Source organism: Seriola aureovittata, chromosome 19 (assembly GCF_021018895.1).
Source record: "Seriola aureovittata isolate HTS-2021-v1 ecotype China chromosome 19, ASM2101889v1, whole genome shotgun sequence".
In the NCBI taxonomy this organism is placed as follows: Eukaryota; Metazoa; Chordata; class Actinopteri; order Carangiformes; family Carangidae; genus Seriola; species Seriola aureovittata.
In genome coordinates this window covers 16,577,993-16,603,370 of record NC_079382.1, presented here as the reverse complement: position 1 = coordinate 16,603,370, position 25,378 = coordinate 16,577,993, and the positions used below count along the sequence as shown (strand labels likewise).

Sequence of the window (25,378 nt, the reverse complement as noted above, 5' to 3'; positions counted from 1 at the left end):
TTAACTTCACAATAAGAGATCTACTGTTATGTTTTTAGAAATAAAGCAAAAGTGCTGCAGGTTCTCCTACTTAAGATTCAAGGTTTTTGAGATGTTGTTCAGGCATTAAGATTCACATTGAGTGTGATCACTGGAGGCTTGAATGTAGAGTGAAAACGGGGGGTGGTAAAACATCACAAGAAATATAAATGAGTTATTGCTGAGGCAAACATCTTCCAACAGGTTGAAGAAAATAATGCACACTGCAAAGTCATTCACAGTGCCAGCTGGTTTTTATACTTAAATATTATACTTAAAGTCTACTTTTATATATCTTCATATTCTTCACTGAGCAGAGGCAATATACATAAAACCTCATGGGTTTCAGTCACATTCATATAATCTTTAGGACTTGAGGACAGAGACGGGCAGAGGGTTTCTCCTGTTCTAAATGTTTAACATTAAACTACATGAAACACTAATCCAGTTGTTTTCTTTCACTGAACAACAGGGATTTTGGCCATTCAAAATCAGTTGGGAAATAAAGTCTACTATTGTCTAACATTAACCTACATATTACTAAATCTTTACTACTAAATCTTCTGTTGATTAAAGATTAAACAAACTCAGAAATGTTTCAAAGAAATAAGAAAAGTTCTGTTTTGATTTCGAACATCTTGCTCACATCCATTATATGAGAAAAAAAGATTTGGTTGAGTCTTCATTGGGAGGGGAACTGATCATTTCATCTTTTTCCAAAATATTTTCAAATATTCAAAAACTTGGAACAAACTTGGCGCCAAATAAAAACATGTAGTAACGGCTATTATTGCCTCAAACTCAGATTCAAAAACATTACACAGAGTAAATATAGTAGTAATCATTTTGATTCTGTCATTTCATATCACTGTAAATTCACGATGTCCCAAGGCATTGATATAAAAACATGTTCACAGCCATACCAACTTTTTTGACTATCAAATCTGTGAAAGGAGAGGTTCCTATGTAAGTGATGTCACTGTTAAGTTATGGTTTCCTTACCTATTAATTCTGTGGGATTCTTCTCTACGAAGTGTTCACAGAGCGTGATAAACATTGCAGTCGTCTCTTTCGAAGGGCATTCCCCATGCCTAAAAGAAACAGAGTGACATCAGACTTATTAGATTACCTCTGAATGAGCAACAGCTTACAAATTAGTTTAACTCATGACAGTGACTTCACTCATACCCTTTACACTGAAGCTTTACATATTTTATGCCTTCTTTTTCAATGTCGTTGCGGTCATAAAAGCGAGTAGTGTTCGTCAAATCCACGAGCAAACCCATTTTCACCTGGAGAAAGACAAAAAAAGGACAAGGTGTGCCATGGGTTTTTCAATTTCTAAACTTTGCTCAGAACTTCAGTCAGTCATCATGGAGTTACTTACTTTGAGACTTTTTAAGTAGTTGGACAGCATGCTCGGGTGAAACCTGTTCTCCTCTGCAACTTGGTCATCATATCTGGGACCCAACATTGTTTTCATCGGCAGGAATTTTCCTATAAGGGAAAACACAAGCAATGAACCAGTGGTCTTCTAATTTAAAACTCTGCACTCCTAGTATGCCCAGTCTAATACAGTGTAACATTTTGTCCACAGATGCCATGATCACCACACTTTATCATACCGAATCAAATTTAAAAAAAGAAAAGAAAAACATCACTTGACAAATCCAGTGTGGTCGCAGGTCACGGCAAAATTAACGTTCTAGGAGTCCAAGGAGTAAGGATTCGACCGTGGTTACATATGGCAGTTTGATTATTTCCACTGGAACCCAGAAACGATTACTTGATTAAATGATTACCTGAAAAGAACTGGCAACAAGTTTGACAAATATTCCAGTTTTTAATATGTGAATACTTGCTATTTTCCCATGTTTTCCATGATAGTAGACTGAACGAAACCAGGTGGAAGATGGAAGACCTGACATTGCTGATATTGCACTTTAGTAAAAATTTCAAACAAATTTGTGATTCATAAAAATATGTAGACCTAAATATGAGGTAAGCACGGGAGTCTAGGGCTCCTAGGAACTTGCCTACTTTGCCCTGGGAATATAGTTTGTAATAGTAGAAGTAAAAATCGAGGTGAATTGTGGTCGTGTTAAATCAAACATGAAACAGCAAATAATTCGTATATATGGTGATATCTAACTAAGTTAATATCCAATAAGACTCTGGACCCATCTTGACAATAGATCCTTTCTTAAAAGTAATATTTGTGCCGTGAAAATGAATACCTGTCTAAATTAATGCACTCGTGTAAAGCAAACGTGAAGTAAAGATGAGTCTGGCAATGCGGTGTTCAAGTAAACATGTACAGACACACTGGGTTTCATGGATAACGACCACTACACAGCATCTGCACACCACGCTACAGGCTCTGGTTTGTTTTGACACGTGATGCTTCGACAACGAAGCTAGCCAACTCAGCAACACTTTCCTAAAGCACTTTTTCCTGTTGGGAAATAAATGAACGAATCATAGCCCACAATATCCGCTTTAGTTCAAATGTAAATAAGAGTTACTACCTGGCATATACAACGTTTGTCTGCGAAGAGTTAAGCTTTGACAACCCGTTAGCCACAGGTTCCAACTCGGCTAAGCAGCGCGCGCCCGAATACAGTGTCATACTAAACTCCATTTAAAAATATGGCAAATTAAGTTTGCCTCACAATAAATGGCAAACGTACACACAGACAAGAAAAGTTTGCAATTAATACATTCACTGGTGTCATTCAATTAAGTCGGCAATCCAATTCACACCAACCACCGCTTCATTTAAATAAGCTGCTCTTATGTTAAAACTACACTGCTCAGTAACATTGCCATTTTGTGATGCTAACCTAACATTTTTTGTGCGACTGAGAATGGACCAAGACAGCAACACGCTGTTTGTCATATTAGAGAAATTAGAAATTAGTAATTTAATAGGTGGTTAAACAGGTTATAAGGTTTCAGACAAGTCATGCTCTACCATCATAAACATGGCACGCAGCTAACGTTAGCAGCAACAGCACTACGTACATGAAGCAGGTTAATCTAACGCTAGTTAACTGGATTATTAGTTTTTCGCTTACCTGCCACAGGTTGTCCTCTTCTCGGACAATTCCGCCATCGAGGAGGAGGTCCGTTGTGTGACATGTCCAGGAGAGGTTTCGCTGTAATGTGTCGTTGGTAAATAGCTAGCCTGTGGCTTGATGCTCCCTCTCTGAGATCGCGGCAATGTCCGGTTGTCGTTCACCCAAGCACCGCGGACTCAGGGGCCTTCAGCTACTAATTCTAGTGAATCATCCAACAAATTTAAGCCCGGCCAACTTCCTGACGGGCCGGCAGGCAAATACACGACACATATGTTATTTCCACTCTCCGCATGTCAGCATCCCGGACACGGTATTATATATCGAGTCAGTTTTCTTTTGATCCACTACAGTCACCAATCGAGCTAGCTAGCTAGCTTGGGGCTAAACTAGCTAGCATACTTCTCCTGGTTGTTAATGTTTGTATTTCAGATGACTTCCTGCGTCTTACTGCCCCCTGCGGGTATACACGAGAGAGGACACAAAACTACAAAACTCCTACAGTTATCTTTTAGGATCATCCCTTCAGATGCCCTCTAGAAAAAAGGAACATCAACTAGACCATGCAATTTCTGAAGACATTGCTGACATTACTGGCTTCTGGAAAAGCTGAAGCTGAACTGCAATCCTGGCTACAGAAAAAGTGATTTTTTTTTTTTAAATCGACATATTCTATATCGTGTTTGATTGTGTCAATCAAAAGATTTTAAGCCAACATAATTGTGTGTGTGTGTGTGTGTGTGTGTGTGTGTGTGTGTGGTGTGTGTGTGTGTGTGTGTGTGTGTGTGTGTGTGTGTGTGTGTGTGTGTGTGTGTGTCACATCAGTTAGAGTGAATAACCTGTGGCTCATAGTGGTCACCTGTAGTAGCTACTATTATAACTCAAAAAACTACAGTATGAAATGAATGAGCAAAAATCATTCACTCTACCAGGCTACAGGGGGAGGTAGATAGCTTGACTCCCCATCAGACTGAGGACTGAGCTGCAAAATAGCTTGTCACAATGTCCTTTGGTACTTAATAAAGTTTGAGCCATTTAAGATTATTGCTGTAGTACTGCAGTGAGTTACAACTTTGTTGTCTCAAGCAAGTTTACTACTCTTTAACAAGTGAGGATATCAGTGATAACCAATGGAAAATCCCATGATAATACATAGCAAATATTATGTTTACAACGAAATATCAATTTCCCATATTTACATGTGCATGCTGTCACAGACTTATCATATATTACAAACCATAGGCTATATGTACATATATGTTACATTATTTCAGTCTCTGCTGCATTATCTTGGTGTGTGATTACTCAGTAAAAGATCATCTCAACATAAAACAAAAACATTTTTGTTCACAGAGCTGAATGTTAGAAATATATGCTAGAGGCATATACATTTAACTCAATATTCTTACATCAGGTATATACATCAGCTTGACTTAGAAAAGCTGCTACTACGCACATAAATATAACATGTTTGTATCAATAAAGCATAGTGGCAAAATGTACTTTTATTTACACATTTTTATTACTTGGGGGATGAGATTATAATTATTTTTCTTTACTTCCATTCCACACTGGACAAAACCAAGGAGCTTTATTCAGAGCTGATATACTGGCATATCTTGATTCTTGGATTGTTGTTATGGGTCTGTTTAAACTGCTCTCACTGACCCAGACCTTGTTCAAACATGTTCAAAGTGACGTAAACAGTCACTGGTGCTGTCTTTTCTTGTTTTGCTGGAAGGCACTTATATTGTTTACTCATCTTAGCAGGCACAGTTTCCACAGAACCCTGACTTCGATAAGGGTTAAATGTGCCGTTCTCGGAAGATATTAAGGCTGTGGATTCCTCAGAAGAACCCAGATGCTGTGTCTGTACAAGTTCAGCTGGTTTCTCATTCTGTATGTCAGGTGCAAGAACTGTGGCTGGGTCAGTGTATTCCTCAATTTGCTCAATGGCTGGGTTACAGCCTATAGCAAGTGGAGGGTTGGACGTTCGCTGAAGTTCCTCTATGTAAACCCGGTCATAGTTACTTTCAGATGGATTAGTGAATGCCTGGCAGATCCCCTGTGGAAAACATTTACACAGACAGGAAGAAAAAAAAGACACAAGGTGTTGTTGTTTGAAAACTGAAGATAATTCAGTTGTTTTTTCAAAGGAAAAAACCTAGGATACAGAATCATGATATCTAAAACCATATGTTCAGATTTTAACTCTTATCAAAGACGTCATCATGAAACACCATTGATCAACCAGAGGAAAAGTGACCAAGGTGTTTGTAGCAAAATAACTGTACACAGACATGGTTACCAATGGGGCCAAAGCAACCTTTGACAGTGAAATTATTTCCTCAATATATTGTCCAGGAATTATCATCATTATTATAATTATTATTACTGAACTTTTTTAATTAACAAAAATGAAACATATTATATAACAAACAGAAGGAAAACAGGCATGAAAAACATTGAAATATCCATAAAAACCAGGAGGCCCATGGAAAAATGATAGAGAAAATAATGCTTTTTTTTTGTGGAAATTTGGGGTTGACTTTAGCTGGAACTTGCATTCCATGATGAAAAGCATTGTGGGTATTTTTCCCTAGGTGGAATGTTCGACTTGCTAGCTGTGTTCAAAGAATAGTCCAAAACCACAAAGATATTTAGTTTCAACTGTGTCTTGTCAAAATCTCCTTGGGGGGCTGTGGCCCAGTGGATCATGGATAAATATAACTGCAATTTATTTATACTTTTTCATGACCACCCCCTGTATAAAGAAACACTTATATCTTATTTTCCTCCCCTGATCACAAATAACTATATAACTATATATAATATAATATTTAATATAATTTAATCGTCTCACAGCCTCAGCCACTTTTATAATGATGCAATTCATTCCTCCCATTTCACCTTTTGATGGTCTGCAGATGGCCACAACGCCAGAGAGCTGAGGCCCGGGTCAGGCACCGGCTTCTCCCTGAATTTCTTCCACCTAAAAAAGCAGATTGAGAACCATTATTAAGAAACAAATTTTAAGGTTTCATGGTCATGAATTAAGGGTTAATCACACTGTGCCCTTGGTTCAATGTTTTCATTTGAAATCAATCCTTATCATATCATGACAGACACTGAAAGATTGAAACTTACTGAATGGCACAGCATAATCCAAGAGACAACACAAGAACTATAACGATGCTTCCAGAGACGCTGAGCACTGTGAGGAGCCTCGGATCTATCATAGACAAAAGACGAAATCATGTTGCAGCAGTTCATTGAGCACAATAAATGATTCACCTCCTCAAACCTCTATGAAATGCTTGCAAGGTATTCCTGCATAAAACACACTTTCACCTTTGGAAAAAGCAATGATGATTCATGATTGATTCATGATGATTTGAGTAACTGAAAGTTACAAAGATGGTTTTTATGATCTCTGTGTTACTCAAGATAACATTTGAATGAGTAGTAGTAGTAAGTGAGTAATATGAGTAATAATGTGAGTAAACTAGTGGTTAAGATAAATCATGCAGCCAATAATATGGCAGGAGAGTAAATTCTGCCACAGTTCATCCAATAACACTTACTTCATATGTTTTGTTTTTTTAAATCCTTGGATAGTCTCATGTAATTTCAGAAATGAACAAGTTTTAGGGAGTTAAAAGTCATACTGGTTTACAATCCCAAACATATATACACATATATTTAGACAGAAAACGTCAGTTCTGGTTTACACAGGCTTCATTTTCTTCTGTTGCTCAGCACTACCTCTTATTCTTCCCAGATCTCATAACACTAAAACTCAGCTTGCGGCTGCTGGCATCCAGGAGTCTCTTGTTTGTTTGGACTCCTAGATACCTGCCACAGTTTGCCAGAAGGGAAAAAAAAAAACGGTGGTGCCTATTTAATGACCTTGACTGGATCTTGTGAATGTGACCACAAAGCATGTTCCCTCCCTTGTGGCCCACCAGGTCTGGGGTGTTAAAAACATTTAACACTAATGTAGAACCTACAGCAGGGTGTGTAGCCAAAGGGGATAATAATGTTAGCTAATGTTCAATATTTGACCATAAGCTTGGTCCTACCAGACCAAGTAATGCAAGTTCAAATTTTTGCTTGTAAGAGGGAGAGTGCTATTTTCTCTTTTAAAATTTTGTCTCACTTTAAAAGAAAGCTGCCGCTGTGAAGATCTCTACCTGACATGCCAAAGCAGGCATGTATCACCAGTATATGTGCTCTGTTTGATGTCTAAAGCCAAACTAAACACAGCAAGGTATCAAACTTCTCCTAGGCTCATCCTGTATTACCCAACCAAGCTACTCCTTTATACAGTAAAGCAAAACAAGCCCCTTGGTGCAGCTTCAGACATTTTGCTGGCTCATCAGCAGATAATCATATCATGGTACGCAAACATGATGTGGGTGGAGGTGCTGCCCTCATAGTGGCCATGTCTGCAAGTCATTGTTTGAACAGGTGCTGTGAGAAAAACTGTCCTCCTCTATCAGGACAGAATACTACTATCAGGTGATGGAGCACTCTTCTTCAACAACCTGTTCACATCTTGACATTGTTGCACTGTTATGCCTTAACCTGTGCAACTCTAAGATTTCTAATGGTGAAACCCTGCAGCCTGTCAGCCAAGGAAATATACACATTTATGAGGGCTGCAGCTGTACTCATAGAACTAGGAATAAGATGTATAACATTTGCTCTGCAAAAACCAGCAATTGCCTCTGCCCTTACAGCGTACTTACCAAATCGTTTGGTTTCAAAGAGCCTCTCACTGCTTTTGGTAGTTCCAGTAAGAGCTGTGGCAATGATGTAGACGCTGTATTGGGTGCCTGGATTCAGATCTTTTAAAAATATGTCATGCTTTGTGCCATCTACGGTAACATCTGAAAGAAAACCACAGAAATATCATAATGTTAAAGGAAATAAATCACTTCAATCCATGTGAAAACTTCATACAATACTGTGGTGGACTTACTGAGCGTTGGTCCTTTCTGAGCACTGTAGAAGATTGTGTAGTTGATTACAGCATCACTGCATACCTCCTGTGACTTTGTATCCCAGCGTACATTGGCACTTTTGTCGTAAGCTTGAACATTGACAATAGTGATATTCCCTGGATCTGTAAAGTACATGTTTTTAAATTTAAAAATATATATTTTTTGAGAATCATGAAAAAGTCTGAAGAATGGTTTTACCTCCTACTGTGGAGCAGACTTGAAGGGCTTCTGTGCCATAACCTGTCTTGTTATCAAAGAGGGGAGTTACTGTGATATTGTATGGCTTCTTATCCAGGAGATCTGCAAGGAAAGGAAAGTTCTGGAAGTCTATTACAAGGAAGAGGCAAACACATTAAAGCCATTGATCTAATTCTCTTTCCAGTAATGGTCCTGCTCAGCTTTTTAGCTTCCATTTTCACAAAATTTGATGGCCGAAGTGGTAGACCGACTGACTATCAGACTGCTGGTCTGGTACCACTTCAGTCCAAACTGAAATATTTCAAAAACCATTGACCACCAATAGATTGCCATGAAATTTTGTGAAGACATTCATGGTCACAAGAGGACAAAGCCTTTTGACTTTAGCAATCCCCTGACATTCCAGTTAAGGTAAACATTATATACCTACTGTGATATTTTGAGAAAACTCAGGACCCTCAAGCACGACTGAGTCAATGATAGCAGGCAAAGAGTCGCTACCGCAATGTTCAAGTAAAGACAAGCAAAGCAGGCAAATACGGGCACTGGCAGAAACATGAATGGAATGTGAGAACCATAACATCGACACGTTGGCAGAGGCACTGTGAGCATGTTAGCATGCTGATGTTAGCATTTCACTCAAAGCACTGCAGTGTCAAAATAAAGCCTGACACAGCTGCTAGCATGGCTTTAGTCTCAAGCAGTTACTGTAGTTAAGTGAAACCATCTGACAAGTTTAGAGGCGAAATCTGAAATGTGAACAGATGTCCCACATTATTGTATTGTATTTTATGTAAGCATATCATCAAATCGTTTTAATAAAATCTTTATCTGAAAAGTAACTGATAATTAAAGTTGTAAAATAAAGTGAAGTAAAAAGCACATTTCCCGCTGAAATGCATTGGAGTACAGGTATAAAGTAGCATAAAATGGAAATACCCAAGTAAAGTGAACTGAATTCTATTAAACTGAATTACGTTTACTTAGTTACTTCCTACCATTGTTCCTTTGTTTGATTTAAACAGGAAAGCAAAACAACAAATTGTGGCATTTGACATCTCTCCAGAGTGAGTAATAGTTCTCGAAAACTCATTTGGAGATGTTAAGATCTTTCCAGTAAATGCATTATAGAGCAGCTTTTAAACATCTTTCTCCACCACTCCATCCATTATTTGATATGCCTAGATGAGGAAAGACAAGTCACAGACCACAAATCAGCAATGGGTTTCGATAATGACTCATACACAAGGCTCACTCATTCCAGGTTTTCAAGTGGACACCCATAAAGTATTTATTCAATATCCATCTCTCTTTCTGACATCCATCTACCATTTCATGTCTGTTGTCTAACCTACCAATCAGTGATGTGTTAGTGTATTTGCTCTCCTTCCAGTTATATTGATTTCCACTGTGGGTCCAGTCGATCATATAACATCTGACAGGCTGAACAGGAGGCTTCCAGCTGACCAGAATAACACCTTCCATGGTTGAAGTCTGGACTTCAGTAACTTGAGGGAGGCCTGCCAAGTGATATCAAGTGAAAAGAAGAACTGATTGATACCGGACCACTAACATGCATTAGGGCGAAGATTCATAAATTGTTAACCAGTAAAAAAGATAAAATCGATGACATTAAAACTCACTCTGTCCAACGGCTGGAACATAAACAGAGTCCTTGGCCAGCAGGGTTTCATTACGGAAGACTGTGAGAATTATTCTGTGAGCTTCTTGGTTCACATCAACAACACAAGGTGAACTGCTGCACAAAGTATCCGTATAACTGACTCCAGTTGTGTGTTCCTTGTAGGCAATCTGTTTTATAGCGTAGGTAAATGTGTCTTGGCATGTTGGAGGAATCTCCTATGTAGACAGTTTGAAGCACTTTAGGTCAAGAAGTAATGCAGGGAACATGTCTCTTAGGAAATGTAGATTGTAAAGTTGGAAATTGAAATGAATTGAATTACAAGTTTGGGAATGAAGGAAGGGAATTTCAATATACTGTGTAAAGGCAGCATTGAGAGCCTTGCTTACCCTCCACATGGCATGAACTTTTCTAACTCCATTTTTCTGTTTGGCCACCTTTCTCCACAGCTGCAGCTGGATATCACTCTCTGTTAAAATATGTTCAAAACAGTTAGAATGGAATACACATAGAGAAATATAATAACAATTGACTAAACAGTTTTGGTATAAATTAAAGCCAAAAACAACAGAACATTACCACTTTTCACAAGGAACACAGACCAAAACAGTTTTGAACTATGGAAACCGCTGCAAAACAATTATTGGATTTCTCTCTGTCATTATTTGTTTTTGGTTTTCTGTCATTGTACCAATTCCGGAAAGTAACACAAGATCGTGCGAATCTAAACCCAACATGTAAACTACAAATTATTAACTCATTGATGAGTATCTGGAATCATCTGTTATCAGTTCTCTGGGTGGCATTAAGCAATGTGAGTCACACATACACTCAACATTTGACTTTGTATTACGTGCAAAATCTCATTGAAGTCTACCCCACCATGCGTCTTAAATGTGTCATATTTTAGCAGCTCCCACTGATCTCTATGTTTTCTCAGAACCAGTGGGGATGGTCTGATTTGGGTAACTATGACTGTTGCCAACATGACGCATGTTCAATAATTTCCCACTAGAAACTTTAGTGAAAATTCTCGATTTACAATTAGTGGCCTCCTTAGACCTGTCACTGTTGTGAATATCTACAATATATAAGGGCTTCAAACCTATAAGGAGGTATTTCTAATTAAACTGGTAACAAAGTATGAACATCTTTAAGTTGTCATGAATGTATGGTTTCTGATCTTCATGGGCACCGGGACCATGAGAGCAGATCCAAAGAGGTGCCATTTCATTGCTTAATTATTGTTGCAGCCAAGTTACATTCACATTTATAAACTCAAACTTTGGAGCTATTTCAAATCATATTTGTAGATAATAATGCACTTTTATCAGTTCTGATGTCCATTTCTAATTTCCTTTCTTAGTGCATCAAATTATCATATGTTATCATTAACTTCAATTAATGGTTCTGAGTGAGTATAAATGGTGATGTAATTCATTCTCAGTGGCTGGAAAAATAGCGGTCCAGATTTCTTCATTGTGGCATGCAGTTTTGAGCGAACATTGTTTTTACCATTTAGTTTCGTCAGAACCGTCTTTTCCTGGCTCCAGTCGCTCCAGGGGGCCTTGACCAAAGCACAGCGGACTGAAACTTTGTAGGTACAGCAGGATTCCATTTTTTCAATGAGCTCCACCTTGTACATAGAGTTTAGAGTCTTATTGACCACCTTCTAGAAAAAAAGCAAAGGAAAAATATCAGTTAGAAACGTTCATTCAAATACAGGAAGACCTACAAAGTCCAGGTCTGAAGAAATAATCTTTCACCATCGAAGTTATACTAATGTACTAAGGCAGATTTTAAACAAACATTTTGTGCTTTGAAAGCTTTCTTTAGTGTCATATCAAAGTTATCAAAGCATTCACGTCAACGCCACCATATAAGACAATGAAAACTGAAATTCCTGTACAAGGGAAAATTGTGGCTCTTACCTCTGGAGTTCCATCACTAACAGCCTGGAAGAGAAAAGGGAAACAAAAATAGCCTCAATTAGCCATGAGGGGTATTTAAGAAACAATTTCACAAGAAACAAGTTCCCACTGTCATCAGGCTATACAACACCTCAGCCAAAGGAAGTGGACTTATCTAATTATTATTGTTTATTTATTATTAACTGTTTTCATCATTATTATTGTTAGGAAAATTATCAAATAAATTCAGGAATCTGAAAGTTATAAGAGTAGGATATTTATTCTTGCAGCAAGGGAACAAGTTACACATCAGAGCTCGCAGTGCAAATGTTCAAAGAATGCAAGATTCACACAGAATTTATACCCAGAATATTGAGAGTGACCTCAATTATTATCAACAATGAGCTAATGGACACATTAATTTCCCCTAGGAGACAAATTAAGCATCTATCTATCTATCTATCTATCTATCCGCAATGTTCTGCCAGCATGGTTGGTTTTTAGTTCAACATTTTGTCGCCATAGCAACGCCAACTTGCATTTTAACTGACATTGTTATAGCCACCATTTTGTTAAATCTGTGCCCAAGCAGATATTGTCAGGCACCTTTATCTATTATATATTTTGGCAGTTAACTATACAGTTTTGGTCTCAACTAAAGCCAAAAATGAGAGAACAGGACTACTGTTCAAACCTGGAATTAAAAGCAAAATAGCCCTGTGCTCAGCTGTAAGCAATTGTGGGTTGATGACTACAATACAATGACTGTTATACACTGTTTCTGGTTTAGCAGGGATATGCCTAAAAAGCTTGTTTATATGACACAGATCTGTAGTGGTAATTGGTTCTCTTGAGTCATTTGAGTCATTTTAACATTCACAACAGAGCAAGAAGCTCATTCTAGGTATCTGCTAATTTACTAAGTCTTTTTAGGTTTTCTCTAATGAACTGTAGGTATAAGTTTGCTGCATTGATTACCGTGTTATTGTGTGATACTTTGTTTCTTTCTGGCCTGAGGGATGATGAAACTTATGGTCATGTTTCTCTGATTTGTGATTACTATCAGTGAAATTGTTGCTACCAGCAAATACATCTGAGACCAACAGTTGTCTTTAGTAATTAAAATGACACACCTTGGCAAATTTGACTTGACAGTGATTCTCTCTTTGGGGTATTGGCGAATTCCATTTAACCAGCAGATGATCAGACAAGACAGTTACCTTTAACTGTGGACGGATCAGTTTCACTGAGGGAATATAATCAGCACATTAAAATGCAGGAATTTGCAATGTTAAAATGCAAAGAGATACATGTTTTAATAAAATTTACTTCATGTTACTTACATATGCTATAGGGGTCAAATTCATAAGGGTCGGAGTCAGCTTCCCAAGCCGCAGTTCGAGCTCTCACAGTAACAATGAGATTCCCCATGAAATGTATTTTATCACTTGTATCTATATCTCTGGACGTGCATGTGGTTACATGTGAGTTGCAGATTTCACTCTGGTTAACTTGTGACGAAGAGACACTGAAAGAAACATATGTTTTATATTAAGTATAAAAACCAACAAGAGAAAATGAATATTTCTGCAATAATTCTTACACAAAGGAAAACCTCTCACAGCACAGAGTAGCTTATTTTCAGTGAAGAATTATTCTGATGCTCCCAGTTGCACGTGAACAGTTGTGGTACAACAGCATCCTCCTGATTATCATAATGCCACATGCATGATATTTTGCTTGGTTTTGCTGTGAAAAAAGCAAGTAACCAGTAAGGTATATTTCATCTTATTGCAGGTATCAACAGCCAGAATGTCACGATATAAGTACAACAAATAATTTCTTACTGTAGGTTCTGATGGTGGTTCCTCCAAGGACTTGGCGAGTATCTGCACTGTGGCACTGTAATGTAGCACTGTGGTGAGTGAAGTTCTTCAGTGACAGTTCTGTGTGGGAGGAGTTGATAGTGTTTGACCAGCTTTCATTGATGCGTATGTTGTTCAGTGTCCAATAGATGTTGCCCCGGATACATGAAGTCTCACACACTATCTCAGTATCAGATCCCACTTCAATGTACTGATCTTTCGGGGCAACATTGCAGGTGTTTGCTTGCTGGCCTACAGGAAAAAAGATAACGTTATTCAACATTTGAAAATGTAACTGAAATTCCTAATGATGTAACGCACCATTACATTAAAGGGGTAGTTTGATATTTTAGGAAATATGCTTATTCACTTGCCAAGACTTAGCTGCCCCTAAGCAGCAGGAGCCAGTAGAACTTATTAAACTAACTTATTAACACACTGTATCTCGTTAGTCATTTTTACACTTTTACATGCAACACAGAGGCCGAGATGGATTCCAAAGCGGGCCGCTGCGGTAAGGATTGAGCCACAGTGATATGCACTTTACCAGGTGAGCCATCACGGTGCCCCAGTCGTCCCACTTTTCAGTTGCTAGAACATTATGTTTTGTTCCTGTGAGCGTCTAGTAAGTTTATTACTGAGTGCTTCAATCCTGGTTCACTGATTCTTGCTGCCTTCCCTGTGTTTGGGCTTTTTCCCCATTATATGGGGAATTGAGATAATTCAATCTATTTGACTACTTTGGACTGCCTTCACTGATTTTGACCCCTGCTTGTCTCATCTTCTCATAAGCCATTTGTTTGACTGAAGCGGCAGACTTCATTACAGGTCTGTCTTTGCATCTCTCCATCTGCATTTCACTCTAATCCCCTGTGTTTCTCCCTGTGTTATTCCTGCTTTCATCTGTTGTAATGAAAACTGGTGAATCCTTCCAACAATAATCAACAAAATTGAATCTGTTAACAACATCTGCAGCAAAAGTTGTTCTTTTGTTGCAATTTTCCTTTTGGCAAGTCTACCAAGTATGTTTCAGTACTGCAGTATTCAAAAACATGTTTTAACTAAAAAGCTACAGCACAACCCGTAGAAAGAATATCAAAGAGGACTACATTACGTTATGTTTATATCCTGTAATAGTTTTTTAGACACATGTAATTGCCTGATAGAACCAGACCTGCATTTACATTAAAACAAGAAATGCTTTAATATTTGAAATTCTTGCAATATTATTCCAAAAAACTATAGTTTGTGGTTATTCTAAATAATATATTCTTGAATAATAATTATCACCTGGGAGGTAAAGTAGTAGCCTATATAGTGTTTTTCAAAGCTGATCCCTGTTTACTACCCCATGTTAACCATAGTGATCAATATGATATGAAACCAAAACAAAACGAGCATTTCCCAGAACTCCAACAACTGAATTTGACCAGTCAGAACCTGTGCATTTTAATATTACGCCTTATCCACTACAAGAAATACCAAATATAAAAGTATTACTTACCTTTACAAGTGGTTGAGATTAAAAACAGAATAAATATGGCTAGGGACGGATACATTTCTTTCATCCTATTACCAGGACTCAAATAAAGCGCCTTTTAAGATACATTGAGAGCCGTCAGATATCCAGACCCGTTAGATAAAATTAAAATCGGTACTGTAACGGCACACTGCGCCCCACACTGCACCGCATTTCCCCACTAAGTCTGTCTCTGTACCAAGTAACGGGAACTGAAGAAAACCTCGAAATAAACGGGAGGTATTACACAACAGTAGGCACAGCGAGCTAAGAGGAAGTGAAGTAATTTGACGAAAGCTTCTGAAACTTTGATAAATCGTTTCTGTGTAATGTCGGAGCAACGTATGAGTGTCAAGCTGAAACAATGAATTATGAATCACAAGCAACAGTCAGACAATAAATCCTAATTCCCTAAAGAATATTTGGTTACAAAATGTGTAGAAGTATGCAAACGACTTCACAAAAGACAGACTGTAAATTTAAAGTAGCCTACCATAAATGGGATCTAATAAATACAATACAATTCTGCCTGGTAACTTTCAGTACTGCAGTATTATGACATCCTACCACGGAAAATAATTCATGTCAGACTGGGATCAAAGGTACAAACCCTTTAGTTTGCACCACAGATTAGGCATAATTGCTTATTCTGGAAATTTATTAAAAAAAAAATACTAATAAAGAACAGTTTATTAATCAATTAGTCAACGGACAGAAAATTAGCCAGCAACTATTTTTATAATAGAATATTTGTTTTTAGTAAAAATCACAAACATTCTCTGATTCCAGCTTCTTAAACATAAGAATCTGATGCTTTTCTTTGTCATATAGCCTACAATATTTGAGAAAATACCTTTGGGTTCTGATCTATTAGTTGGACAAGAAAAGCCATCTGGGTTGAGCCATTAGGGAATGATTATTTTCTCATTTAGAAAATACTTGCCAGATTAAGCAATAAGAAAAATAATCATTAGTTGCTGCACTATTCACATCCAAAAATTGATTAACTAACTCAGAACCATCACTGATGAAATGAATGCACAGTTTGAGTTTGAACAAATCAACACTCATGCCAAGAGCCCCCCAAACACAGTCACAAGAACAGGTCTACTGGGCAGTAATGCTAGCCTCTGAGTTCTTCTATGCAACAACATAGCAGGGGAAATCTACTGCTAGCCACTTCTCAGTAATTAGGATCAACACCTCAGTGATAGCCTGCATGGGGTCCACCCTCAGTCTCAGTTTGCAGGCTCCATTCCACCTAACCAGGGGTCATTCAGCTAAAAGGGCCTTGGAGAAGTGAGTGAATCACTGCACTAATTGTTTCTTTCTAATTCTTCAAGTGGGTAGCCTAGTAAGGCATTTGATGATACTAAAATACAAATAGAAAACACATCTAACCTCTTCCTGACCAGTTTCACTAATACTTTTCGCCCTGTCTTACTGGAAAAACTCAAATCAATCAAAACAATACTAATTGAATGTTTTATATTTTATATGATGCACATGTTCCATCAACTATACTTTCAATAACTTGCCTTGTGTGCAACCAAAGGAGACACAATAGTGAGCAGGCTCAGGCTTTTTTATTGTCCATATTTAGATAGATAGATAGATAGATAGATAGATAGATAGATAGATAGATAGATAGATAGATAGATAGATAGATAGATAGATAGATAGATAGATAGATATTTGTATTTGTAGTTTGACATTAACTTAAAAACATGACATGGATCTATCTTTAAAACTACATGAATTACTGAAGTAATTCACTTCAAACTGCACATTTTTAGCCGTGCCACAGAAGATGTATTTGTACAAGCCTCTTTTTGTCGGCATAATATTAAACTTTTTGACTTGTCTTGTTGCCATACCTTTGTGTTCAGATGGCTCCACCTAGTGGTTGATGCATGTAATTTAAAAAGAGCTTGTGGAAAGACTATCAGAAAAAGAATCATTAGTTGTGGCTATTTTCACTAAACTGAACAACCCCAATATCCTACGCATTTAAAAAATAAAAGCATGTACAATGCCCAGAAACATTTTAAACGGGTGTAATGCTGCAATTACTACATTGTATATATGGTTCAGTTACGAAAATACACCGGAAGTAGTTTGAGGGTATCCGCCTCTAACATGGCTAGCTTAGTTAGCTTGCTAGTATTAGCTACATTGCTGCTTTGCGACCGTTGAACTATTTGACAGCTGAACTATTTACTTTCAGTAGGTTCATTAAAGTTGTACGTTTGTTTTGAAATAAAAAATATCATGAAATAATACCTACAATATATAGTGTAAAGCTATTGCTGGTTACGCTAACAAACTTGTGTAGTAATTATTTCCGGGGTAATTTTGTAACTTGGAAACGTAATACACTGTACCACCCATCCAGTACGCTTGTCCCCACTGACCTGTGACCGGTCCCCGCTTTCATGTCGACTGCGGTGCTAATTGCCGCTGTTGTCGGCGGAGGGGTCCTATACGTTATGCGCCGTTTGTTCCCCGCTCAGAAAGCCGGAAAGCTGCTCCGGTATCCATCCGACACCATGCGGGGAAAGACAGTCATCGTGACCGGGGCTAACTGCGGGATAGGCAAGGCCCTGGCCGCAGAGCTCCTGAAGCTCCGAGCCCGGGTCATCATGGCCTGTCGGGACCAGCGGAGCGCCGAGGAGGCAGCTCAGGACATTAAGAAACAAGCGGGACCAGAGCAGGGGGAGGTGGTCATCAAGCACCTGGACCTCGCCTCTTTTGGATCAGTACGAAGATTTTGTGAGGAAATTAATGAGGTAACTTGTCATGGTGGGGGAAGTTGGGGCAGATTTTCTCCAGCTGAATGGACAGTTTATTTACACTACAGTGTAGTTTAGCTTTTGAAATGACTGGTGTCTGGTTTATTCCAGCAATTGTCATGTCCGGTACAAAGGAGAGTGTTACAGGGGTTACACTTTGGCTGCAATGGGACTGTCCTTGGTGCTGAACTTCAGTGCTACCCCATAACTTCTGTACCACCCCTCACCCAGAGTGACCTGACATTAGTTAACACTGAGAAAGTCTGAAAGCATCCAGCTAACTCCTGCCAGAGCTCTTGGAAGTTGTAATCAAGTGTACTTTTAAGTTACTTTGGCTGAGCCAGTCATCCTTTAGTTTAGAGCCTTCATTCCAAGTTATTTGATTAATCAAATAATGGTTTTGTGTATAAAACAGAAAACCATGGAACAGTATTCTAAAGCAGTCATTTTACTTAGAGCAGCAAATTCTTACATCTGATAAACAAGAGCCATCAAATATTTGGCCTTTTTGTACAATTATTTGAATTATTATTAGTTATCAAAGTAGTTGCTGATTCATTTTCTTTTAATCAACTAATTGATTAATCAAGTAAACACTGCAGCTCTGCACTCAATAAATGTAGTGTCCAGCTCTTTTCATGAGAAAATTTAACTATAATATAATTTAACTATAAGCGTATTAGTCCATACTGATGTATACCCACTGTGAAGGCATGCACTGTATGTCACATACATACATACATGTGTATATACCCTATATTATAATAATTTATTTAAAGTCTTTATAAATCCTGTAAATACTAGGCATCTAGAGACTAGCAGGACATTGGTATCATTTAACTGTCTCTTTACTTTATGTGGTTCTTTATTTTAAAAGGACTTTTTGATTTATCTCACAATTGATGCCAGCTCTTTTAACATGCTGTACAGCAGGCCAACAAGAGTTTTTTCAATCAGAGTTCCTGAAATCTCCAGATCCATTTTTCCAGTGTAACTCACTGTGTTCAAAGAGTACCAATGTTTTGTTTTTTTAGGAATATTTTTGTAAAACAATGCATTCTTCATAGTAGCATCATCTTGCCAATTCTTTGTCATGTGCCAACATTTACCTCCCATAACCACTGGGTGTCTCAGGGTGTATCCTAAGACTGATTTAATGGCAATCATAGGGTCCTAAGATAATTAATTAGTGCTTTAATGAAGGCAGCTTTACATCTTTAAAACACATACGCAGTGCTAGCATCACTTGTAAGCAAATTTACAGTTTATGGTTTTGGCTAATTAGACAGATCAAAATTCAGGCCATTTTTGATATAAGGCCTCAATCAGTTTGAAATTCACTACAACCTTCCTTAATTGAGTCTGTTATTAAGTTTTAAATGCTTTAAATGTCTGTCTCCCATTAGGAGGAGTCCAAAATTGACGTGCTCATCAACAATGCAGGCATCTTCCAGTGTCCTTACACAAAGACAGAGGATGGTTTTGAGATGCAGCTCGGTGTGAACCACCTGGGTCACTTCCTCCTCACTCACCTCCTGCTGGACCTCCTGAAGACTTCTGCTCCCAGCCGCATCGTTGTGGTTTCCTCTAAGCTTTACAAGTATGGCCACATCAACTTTGATGACCTGAACAGTGAAAATAACTACAACAAGGCCTTCTGCTACAGTCAGAGCAAGTTGGCCAACCTGCTGTTTACACTCGAACTGGCTCGTCAGCTGGAGGGCACAGAGGTCACAGTCAATGCTCTCACCCCGGGCATCGTAAGGACCAGACTAGGCAGGCATGTTCAAATCTCCCTCCTGGCAAAGCCGCTGTTATACCTCGCCTCACTGATCTTTTTTAAGAGTCCACTTGAGGGGGCCCAGACTCCTCTCTATCTGGCCTGCTCCCCAGAGGTGGAAGGAGTGTCAGGGAAGTGTTTCGCTAACTGCGAGGAGGAGGAGCTGATGGCCAAAGCTACAGATGAGCAGGCAGCCAAGAAGCTGTGGGACATAAGCAGCAGGATGGTTGGACTCACTAACTAAGCAGAGTCCTGTTCTGTGGAGGGTGTTTCAGGGGACTTAAGTATTCCTGGACAAGATAATTAATCCTTAGCAGCCCCACAGACTGTACAGGGAGAGATGGCTTGTGAAAAGACCAATTGCCACCTTTAAGATAAAATCATTAATTCACTGACATATTGTGCCAGTGAAGTGTGTGAATTAAGTCTCTGTAAGCATGTGCGCTGTGAGTGTATTGCACAGAGATTGTATAAAATTTGAACAATTAAAAAGATGTGCCACTACAAGAATCCACATAAATTTGTGACACTGGGAAATGTGGGTCTATACAGGAGAAACATGATAAAAGAGCACACATACATCACTTATAGGGATACTCCAGCAATTAAAAATTGTATTTCCATTATGCTCGAGTTTATACCATCAGAGTTATACTTTGGGAAGCCTCCTCCAGAGCCACAAAAGACATTATACAGCAGTTTCTACAGGCTAAGTTGTACTCCTCATGATAAATGAATGGACTTTAATGTGGAAAATTGATGGAGTGTCTCTTTAATTGTAGATTTCCCATTTGTGCTTAACATTTACAAATCATAATATAGCATATATGGAAGTATTTCAGAGCCAAAAGACACTAAAATAATTCCTAAAACTTGATAGTGTCTGCTTGGTCTGAGGTTATGAATACAAAACCTAGACAGCACCTTACTCTTATGCCAGTGACCAAGATTCACACACAGACCTCATCATGATCAAAGGGAGTGAACTCATCTCGTAGCGTTCATCAAAGCCAAGCTGAGCTGTCACATTTTCCTCCACTGTGAGGTCACATTATTGCTTGTGCTTTGCAAATCCTCAGAGCAGAGTGAGGAGCATATCCGTTTCTGGTTCAGCTATGGTGTTTGAATGCTAAATTTGTGCATACTTTAGCATGTATTTTTGCCGTGTATAAAGGAGAGGCGGGAGGGGGCAGCTGTTAATCTAGTTTCCCTCTCTCGATGTGTTTGAAGTGTAAATGCTCTCTGCTGTGTCTGGAGGAGCTGGAACAATAATAAGGTCGACAATGCAGATAAGTGGGATGCTGCTGCGCTGGGGCTCCCTCCTGTGGATGGATTCAGTCGCACATGTAAATGTCGTCATACCTCAGCAGGTAGGAAAGGAGGGAAAGGAGATGAAACAATGAATATAAATGAAATAAGTGAATTTCAGATGCACAAGAATAAATAGAAGAAAACCCTGACTGAATGTCCTGTATAAGCTAATAAAACCACTGTTTGTAAAGAAGGCTGAATACAGAGGGTGGACTAAATACAAGGCTGCAACCGAGAGTTAGTTTCATTATTGATCAATCCACCAATTATTTTCACAACGGACCATATACGAGATCATTATATGTGAGAAAACACTGGGAAAGTCTAATTTTCCTAAAGCCCTGTGAGAAATAATGTCAAGACAAAAAAAGTTTGTTCAGACTTGCAGCGTTTAGTCCAGTAATTGATTAATCAATCGACAGAAAAGTAATCTACGACTATTTTGATATTTGATTAATTTGAGTTCTTCAACACAAAAATGCCAAAATTTTCTGTTTGAATATTTTCAGATTTCCTTTGTCTTCTATGAAAGAAAACTTAACAAAAACTTTGGGTTTTGATTATTGGACAAAACGAGACATCTGAAAACGTCACCATGGGCTTTTGGAATCTGGGATTGACATATTTTACAATTTTCTGACATTTTGTGGAACAAACCACTCCAATATAAAATAGTTGTTGTAATTCTAACCTTGGTCTTGTTTTTGTCTGTCCAACAGCCCAAAATCCAGATATACTACATTCAGTTTACTGTTACAGAAAATATAGAAGAAAATTCTAATACTTTAATATAAATTATTAACAACATAGTTAGTATATACTTGCATATAAAATTTCTGCTATTGACTTATCAATTAATTCATAAATCATGTCAGGACTAACTAAATACAAGAAACACATAAGTAGGGTTCTGGTTTTTGAATAATTTACTAAAATAAAAATTGTCAGAGAAAAGCAGCACGTTCTCAGATTCAGGAGACTGGAGCCAGCATGTTTGGCATTTTCCTTGTTAAATGTGTGAAAGGATCAACTGATAATCAAAATACCTGGTGATTAATTTTCTGACTAATCAATTAATCAGCTAATTGCATCAGCCCTACAACTCAGTGCAGTATAGTGGCCTAAAAGAACATTATAAGCTTCACAAAGGTGCTATTTATCAGACGGATCTTTTTGAGCCGCTTTATAATGTCAGGTGTTTTTGTCATTTTGTCCAGCTGCTGTATATTTAGTAGCAGCATATCAAAGACGAATGCATGCTGAATATTAGCTGTTATTTAGTGTGTCAGATATCACAAATAATCACAGAGTCACAGGATTCATTTCCTCATACCATAGTATTTTCTTGATGATGACTCTCTGGGACTCACAAATAAACTTCCTGTTTTGCGTTTGCTGATCTTGGCAAAAATCCCTCTCTACTAACCTATTTTTAAATCCACAACAGTGATAAAGCAGGGCCTCACGGTGACTCAGCAGGCACACACCACATGGCTGCAGCGATGTGAGTTTGAATGATGAAGGGTTCAGTCACTCGACTTAACACTGTTGATCGGCAGACATGTAATTATCTTAAAAACAACAACTGATTATATGCGACTTTACTTCATTAAAACATGATGTCTGGTTGATGCGGTCATATTTAAATTTCCCCACACATCTGCATGTGAATATGAAAGGAAGGCTGGGAGCCTATATGTGTAATTTGTGCTTTATTAGGCGAACAAAACAACCAAAATATATAAACATGCATCGTAGTCAAAGAAACAAGGTTACAGTTTTTTAATGGGGTGTGGGCATCCAAATCTGAGGTAGAATGGGTGCAAGAAAACCTCTCCGTGGGATATAGAAGAGCAAAAACAAAGTAATACTGACTGCTAAGACAGATCTCAAAACGCTCCATCAATAACAATATAACACACCCATCAATACTGTCAAATTCAATCAACAGAAGAAAAACAAAATATATGTTTCCTGTTGTTCATTTGAGTGATTAATAATCATTTTTAACATCCCCTTATGTTTAACATTCACATCTAAATCCTCCCAAGGCCAACACTGTTTCAGCCGATTAAAAATAATGACTGAAACTAATCTATATGCAGTTTACTTCTCACTTAATATACCTTTCTGAATTCTCAAATATAGGATTGGCAGTTCTTAATTTATGTACAAGTTCCAGGTTTATCAAGAAGATTTGCATTTTGTGTGATTGTTTTGGATGTACATTATTTCTTGCTAACAGCCACATACAAAATATATCACTCAATTTGTAGTTACAAGTATATATTTATACATTTGTAATTTAAATACATACACATTCTTACAAATTTAAGGGCTGCTTGAGCTCCACCTCTCCTGTTGCCCCACATCCAACTCTTAACGTCACTGATTTGCTCTGGACAATTGTAGTGTAAACTGTTGCCATCCACTGCCATACAACTGAAGCTTTTAGATAATCAGCAATAGTTACATGTTCATGGTACTGAATCATTTGGCTCCTGGCTTCTATTCAAACCATTTTCTATCAAAATGGTTGTTCTAACAGAAGGTGTAGCTGGACACATCAGGGCTTTGCATCTAAAATCCTATCAAAGAATGAACCTGATTGGAAAGTCCTTCAGTTCAGAAGTGTTCCATAGAGCTGGGCCTTGGTCAGACTGTCCTTCCTGGAAAGTCCCAGGGAGCCAAATTTTTGGTTGTACGGAGGAGGAGGGGGTGGGGCCGGTGGTGGCGACTGGCTCACCTGTGCAGGCAAGCTGTGCATCTCCACTTGATAGTGCTGCAGCTCTGCGGCCATCTCCAAGGTCCTCTGGTTGAGAGACTCGGTGGAGCTGTTGGGACTGGGGTCTACATAATCCGTGCTCTGGCCACCAGCTGCCACGTTGCCCTCCCTGTCTTTGGAGCTCCCTGAGTGGTAGAGGCTGTGCTCCGACTCCTGACTGTCCTCAGCTCGGTAGATGTGGGCTTGGCTGTGTGCCTGTCGCAGCCCTGGGCTGCATTCGGGGCTGGGGCTGGCGGCCACCCACACTGGGTCCATGACACCCACTCCGTGATGATAATAGTCAGCCCCCTCCTGGAAGCTGCTGTAGAGCGGCCCGAGTCGAATCTTAGCAGGCCGCACAGAGAAGTGCTGCTCTGAGAAGCTGTAAGGTGAGGCCCGGCCTGGGCTGCGGTAGGTGTGGGCACTTAAATCCTCCACACTAAGTTGTCTCCATCGACCAATCAGCTCTTCCTCCTCGGGGGCTAATGTGCTACCTCGTCGACTGTCTCCATAGGCAACACTTGGGGATGAAGAGGGAGGGAGTGGCTCATAGGGTTCACTGAAACAGGAGGACATGGTGCGGCTGTAGACAGGTGAGCTGCCGTTCTGATGGTGGCTCAGCTCCGTCTGCTGGAAGGGATGAGCGTTGGCAAAGCCTCTTGGACTGTCCCTCTCCCAGGATGAATCGCTCTTTCTCTCATAGTCACCTGCGTCTCTCCAGTCCATGTAGAGGGAATGATGGCGAGGGGAGGAAGCTACACTGCTGGGTGGGCCGTTGCCTTTGTCCTCAGATCCCCCACCGCTGAAGCTGGAGTAGGAGCTGGAGCCTGCACCCAGAGTGGCGGGGAATTTAGCGAAGTGCTCCTGTGAGAAGCCGGCTCTTAACCCAACTGACCCCTCCTCTGGAGTGCTGTCGGTGGAGTTTTGGGGCCCATACAGCAGCTTCCTCTGACCGTGGAGGTCCATGCTGGGTCTCCGCTCACGGTGCCGGTCATCAGGGCAGTACAGGGCCGTGTCACTGCTGTACAGGTCGGATTTGTAGGCTGCACGGAGCCCCAGGCGCTCTCCTGGGCCCAAGCTCTCCAAAATAAAAGCATGGTCCTGGGTTTGGGGGCTTGGGGAGCGGGAGGCCTGGCTGCTGCTGCAGGCTTCGTCTGGCTTCTCGAGCACTTTGGCAATGAGAGAGGCTGGGACAGTGTCGGGGTAGGTGTGACAGAGAGGAGGCTCCTCCATGTGCATGGTCAGTCGCTCCTGAAAATCAGCAGGCAGCTAGAAGCATCAGAGAAAAGAGAAGGGTGGGAAAATTTTAAGTGTTGCTGTAGAAATGATCTAAAATCTTCATAGAAAATTCCAAGCACCTTATTCTTTTCAGTACAAATAGTAGTACAAAATGTCACACTGAGCAATGGTTTTATCTGGTACTGGGTTGGGTTGGTTTGTAGTTGTGGGTCCGAGCAGCAGTGACACTGTGATTTCTGACAGTGTCAGTAATATGT

At 39.3% G+C, this 25,378-nt stretch overlaps 4 protein-coding genes across 11 annotated transcripts in view; 1 reads left to right on the top strand and 3 right to left on the bottom strand.

The window, feature by feature from the left end:
• Positions 1-3,522, bottom strand: part of rngtt (RNA guanylyltransferase and 5'-phosphatase) — a 92,556-nt gene extending 89,034 nt beyond the window's left edge. The window contains exons 1-4 of the mRNA XM_056405429.1: positions 3,096-3,522; positions 1,406-1,515; positions 1,207-1,310; positions 1,021-1,109 (exon numbers count right to left, since the gene is read on the bottom strand). Of these exons, the coding sequence (XP_056261404.1) occupies positions 1,021-1,109; positions 1,207-1,310; positions 1,406-1,515; positions 3,096-3,159 (367 nt within the window). The 5' untranslated portion in view covers positions 3,160-3,522. The remainder of the gene's footprint in view (positions 1-1,020; positions 1,110-1,206; positions 1,311-1,405; positions 1,516-3,095) is intronic.
• A 1,058-nt stretch (positions 3,523-4,580) lies between these two features.
• LOC130187576 (interleukin-6 receptor subunit beta-like) lies at positions 4,581-15,493 on the bottom strand. The gene is made up of 16 exons (XM_056405289.1): positions 15,221-15,493; positions 13,699-13,968; positions 13,474-13,600; positions 13,195-13,379; positions 12,985-13,097; positions 11,873-11,896; positions 11,457-11,613; positions 10,331-10,410; positions 9,943-10,159; positions 9,655-9,819; positions 8,300-8,401; positions 8,080-8,223; positions 7,847-7,987; positions 6,243-6,327; positions 6,006-6,087; positions 4,581-5,160 (listed from the first exon to the last, which is right to left on the bottom strand). Exons 1-16 carry the CDS (start codon positions 15,282-15,284, stop codon positions 4,756-4,758), a joined length of 2,361 nt encoding a protein of 786 aa, XP_056261264.1. The 5' UTR covers positions 15,285-15,493; the 3' UTR covers positions 4,581-4,755.
• Positions 15,494-17,472: 1,979 nt separating this feature from the next.
• On the top strand, positions 17,473-20,317 carry rdh14b (retinol dehydrogenase 14b). Its single transcript, XM_056405299.1, has 2 exons — positions 17,473-18,024; positions 19,434-20,317. Exons 1-2 carry the CDS (start codon positions 17,671-17,673, stop codon positions 20,049-20,051), a joined length of 972 nt encoding a protein of 323 aa, XP_056261274.1. The 5' UTR covers positions 17,473-17,670; the 3' UTR covers positions 20,052-20,317.
• Positions 20,318-22,815: 2,498 nt separating this feature from the next.
• The window catches only part of si:dkey-174m14.3 (uncharacterized protein LOC563117 homolog), a 37,839-nt gene continuing 35,276 nt past the window's right edge, over positions 22,816-25,378 (bottom strand). For all 8 annotated transcript variants that reach the window (XM_056405297.1, XM_056405290.1, XM_056405294.1 and 5 more), the window contains one exon: positions 22,816-25,151. In XM_056405297.1, coding sequence (XP_056261272.1) covers positions 23,739-25,151 — 1,413 coding nt within the window. In that variant the 3' untranslated portion in view covers positions 22,816-23,738. The remainder of the gene's footprint in view (positions 25,152-25,378) is intronic.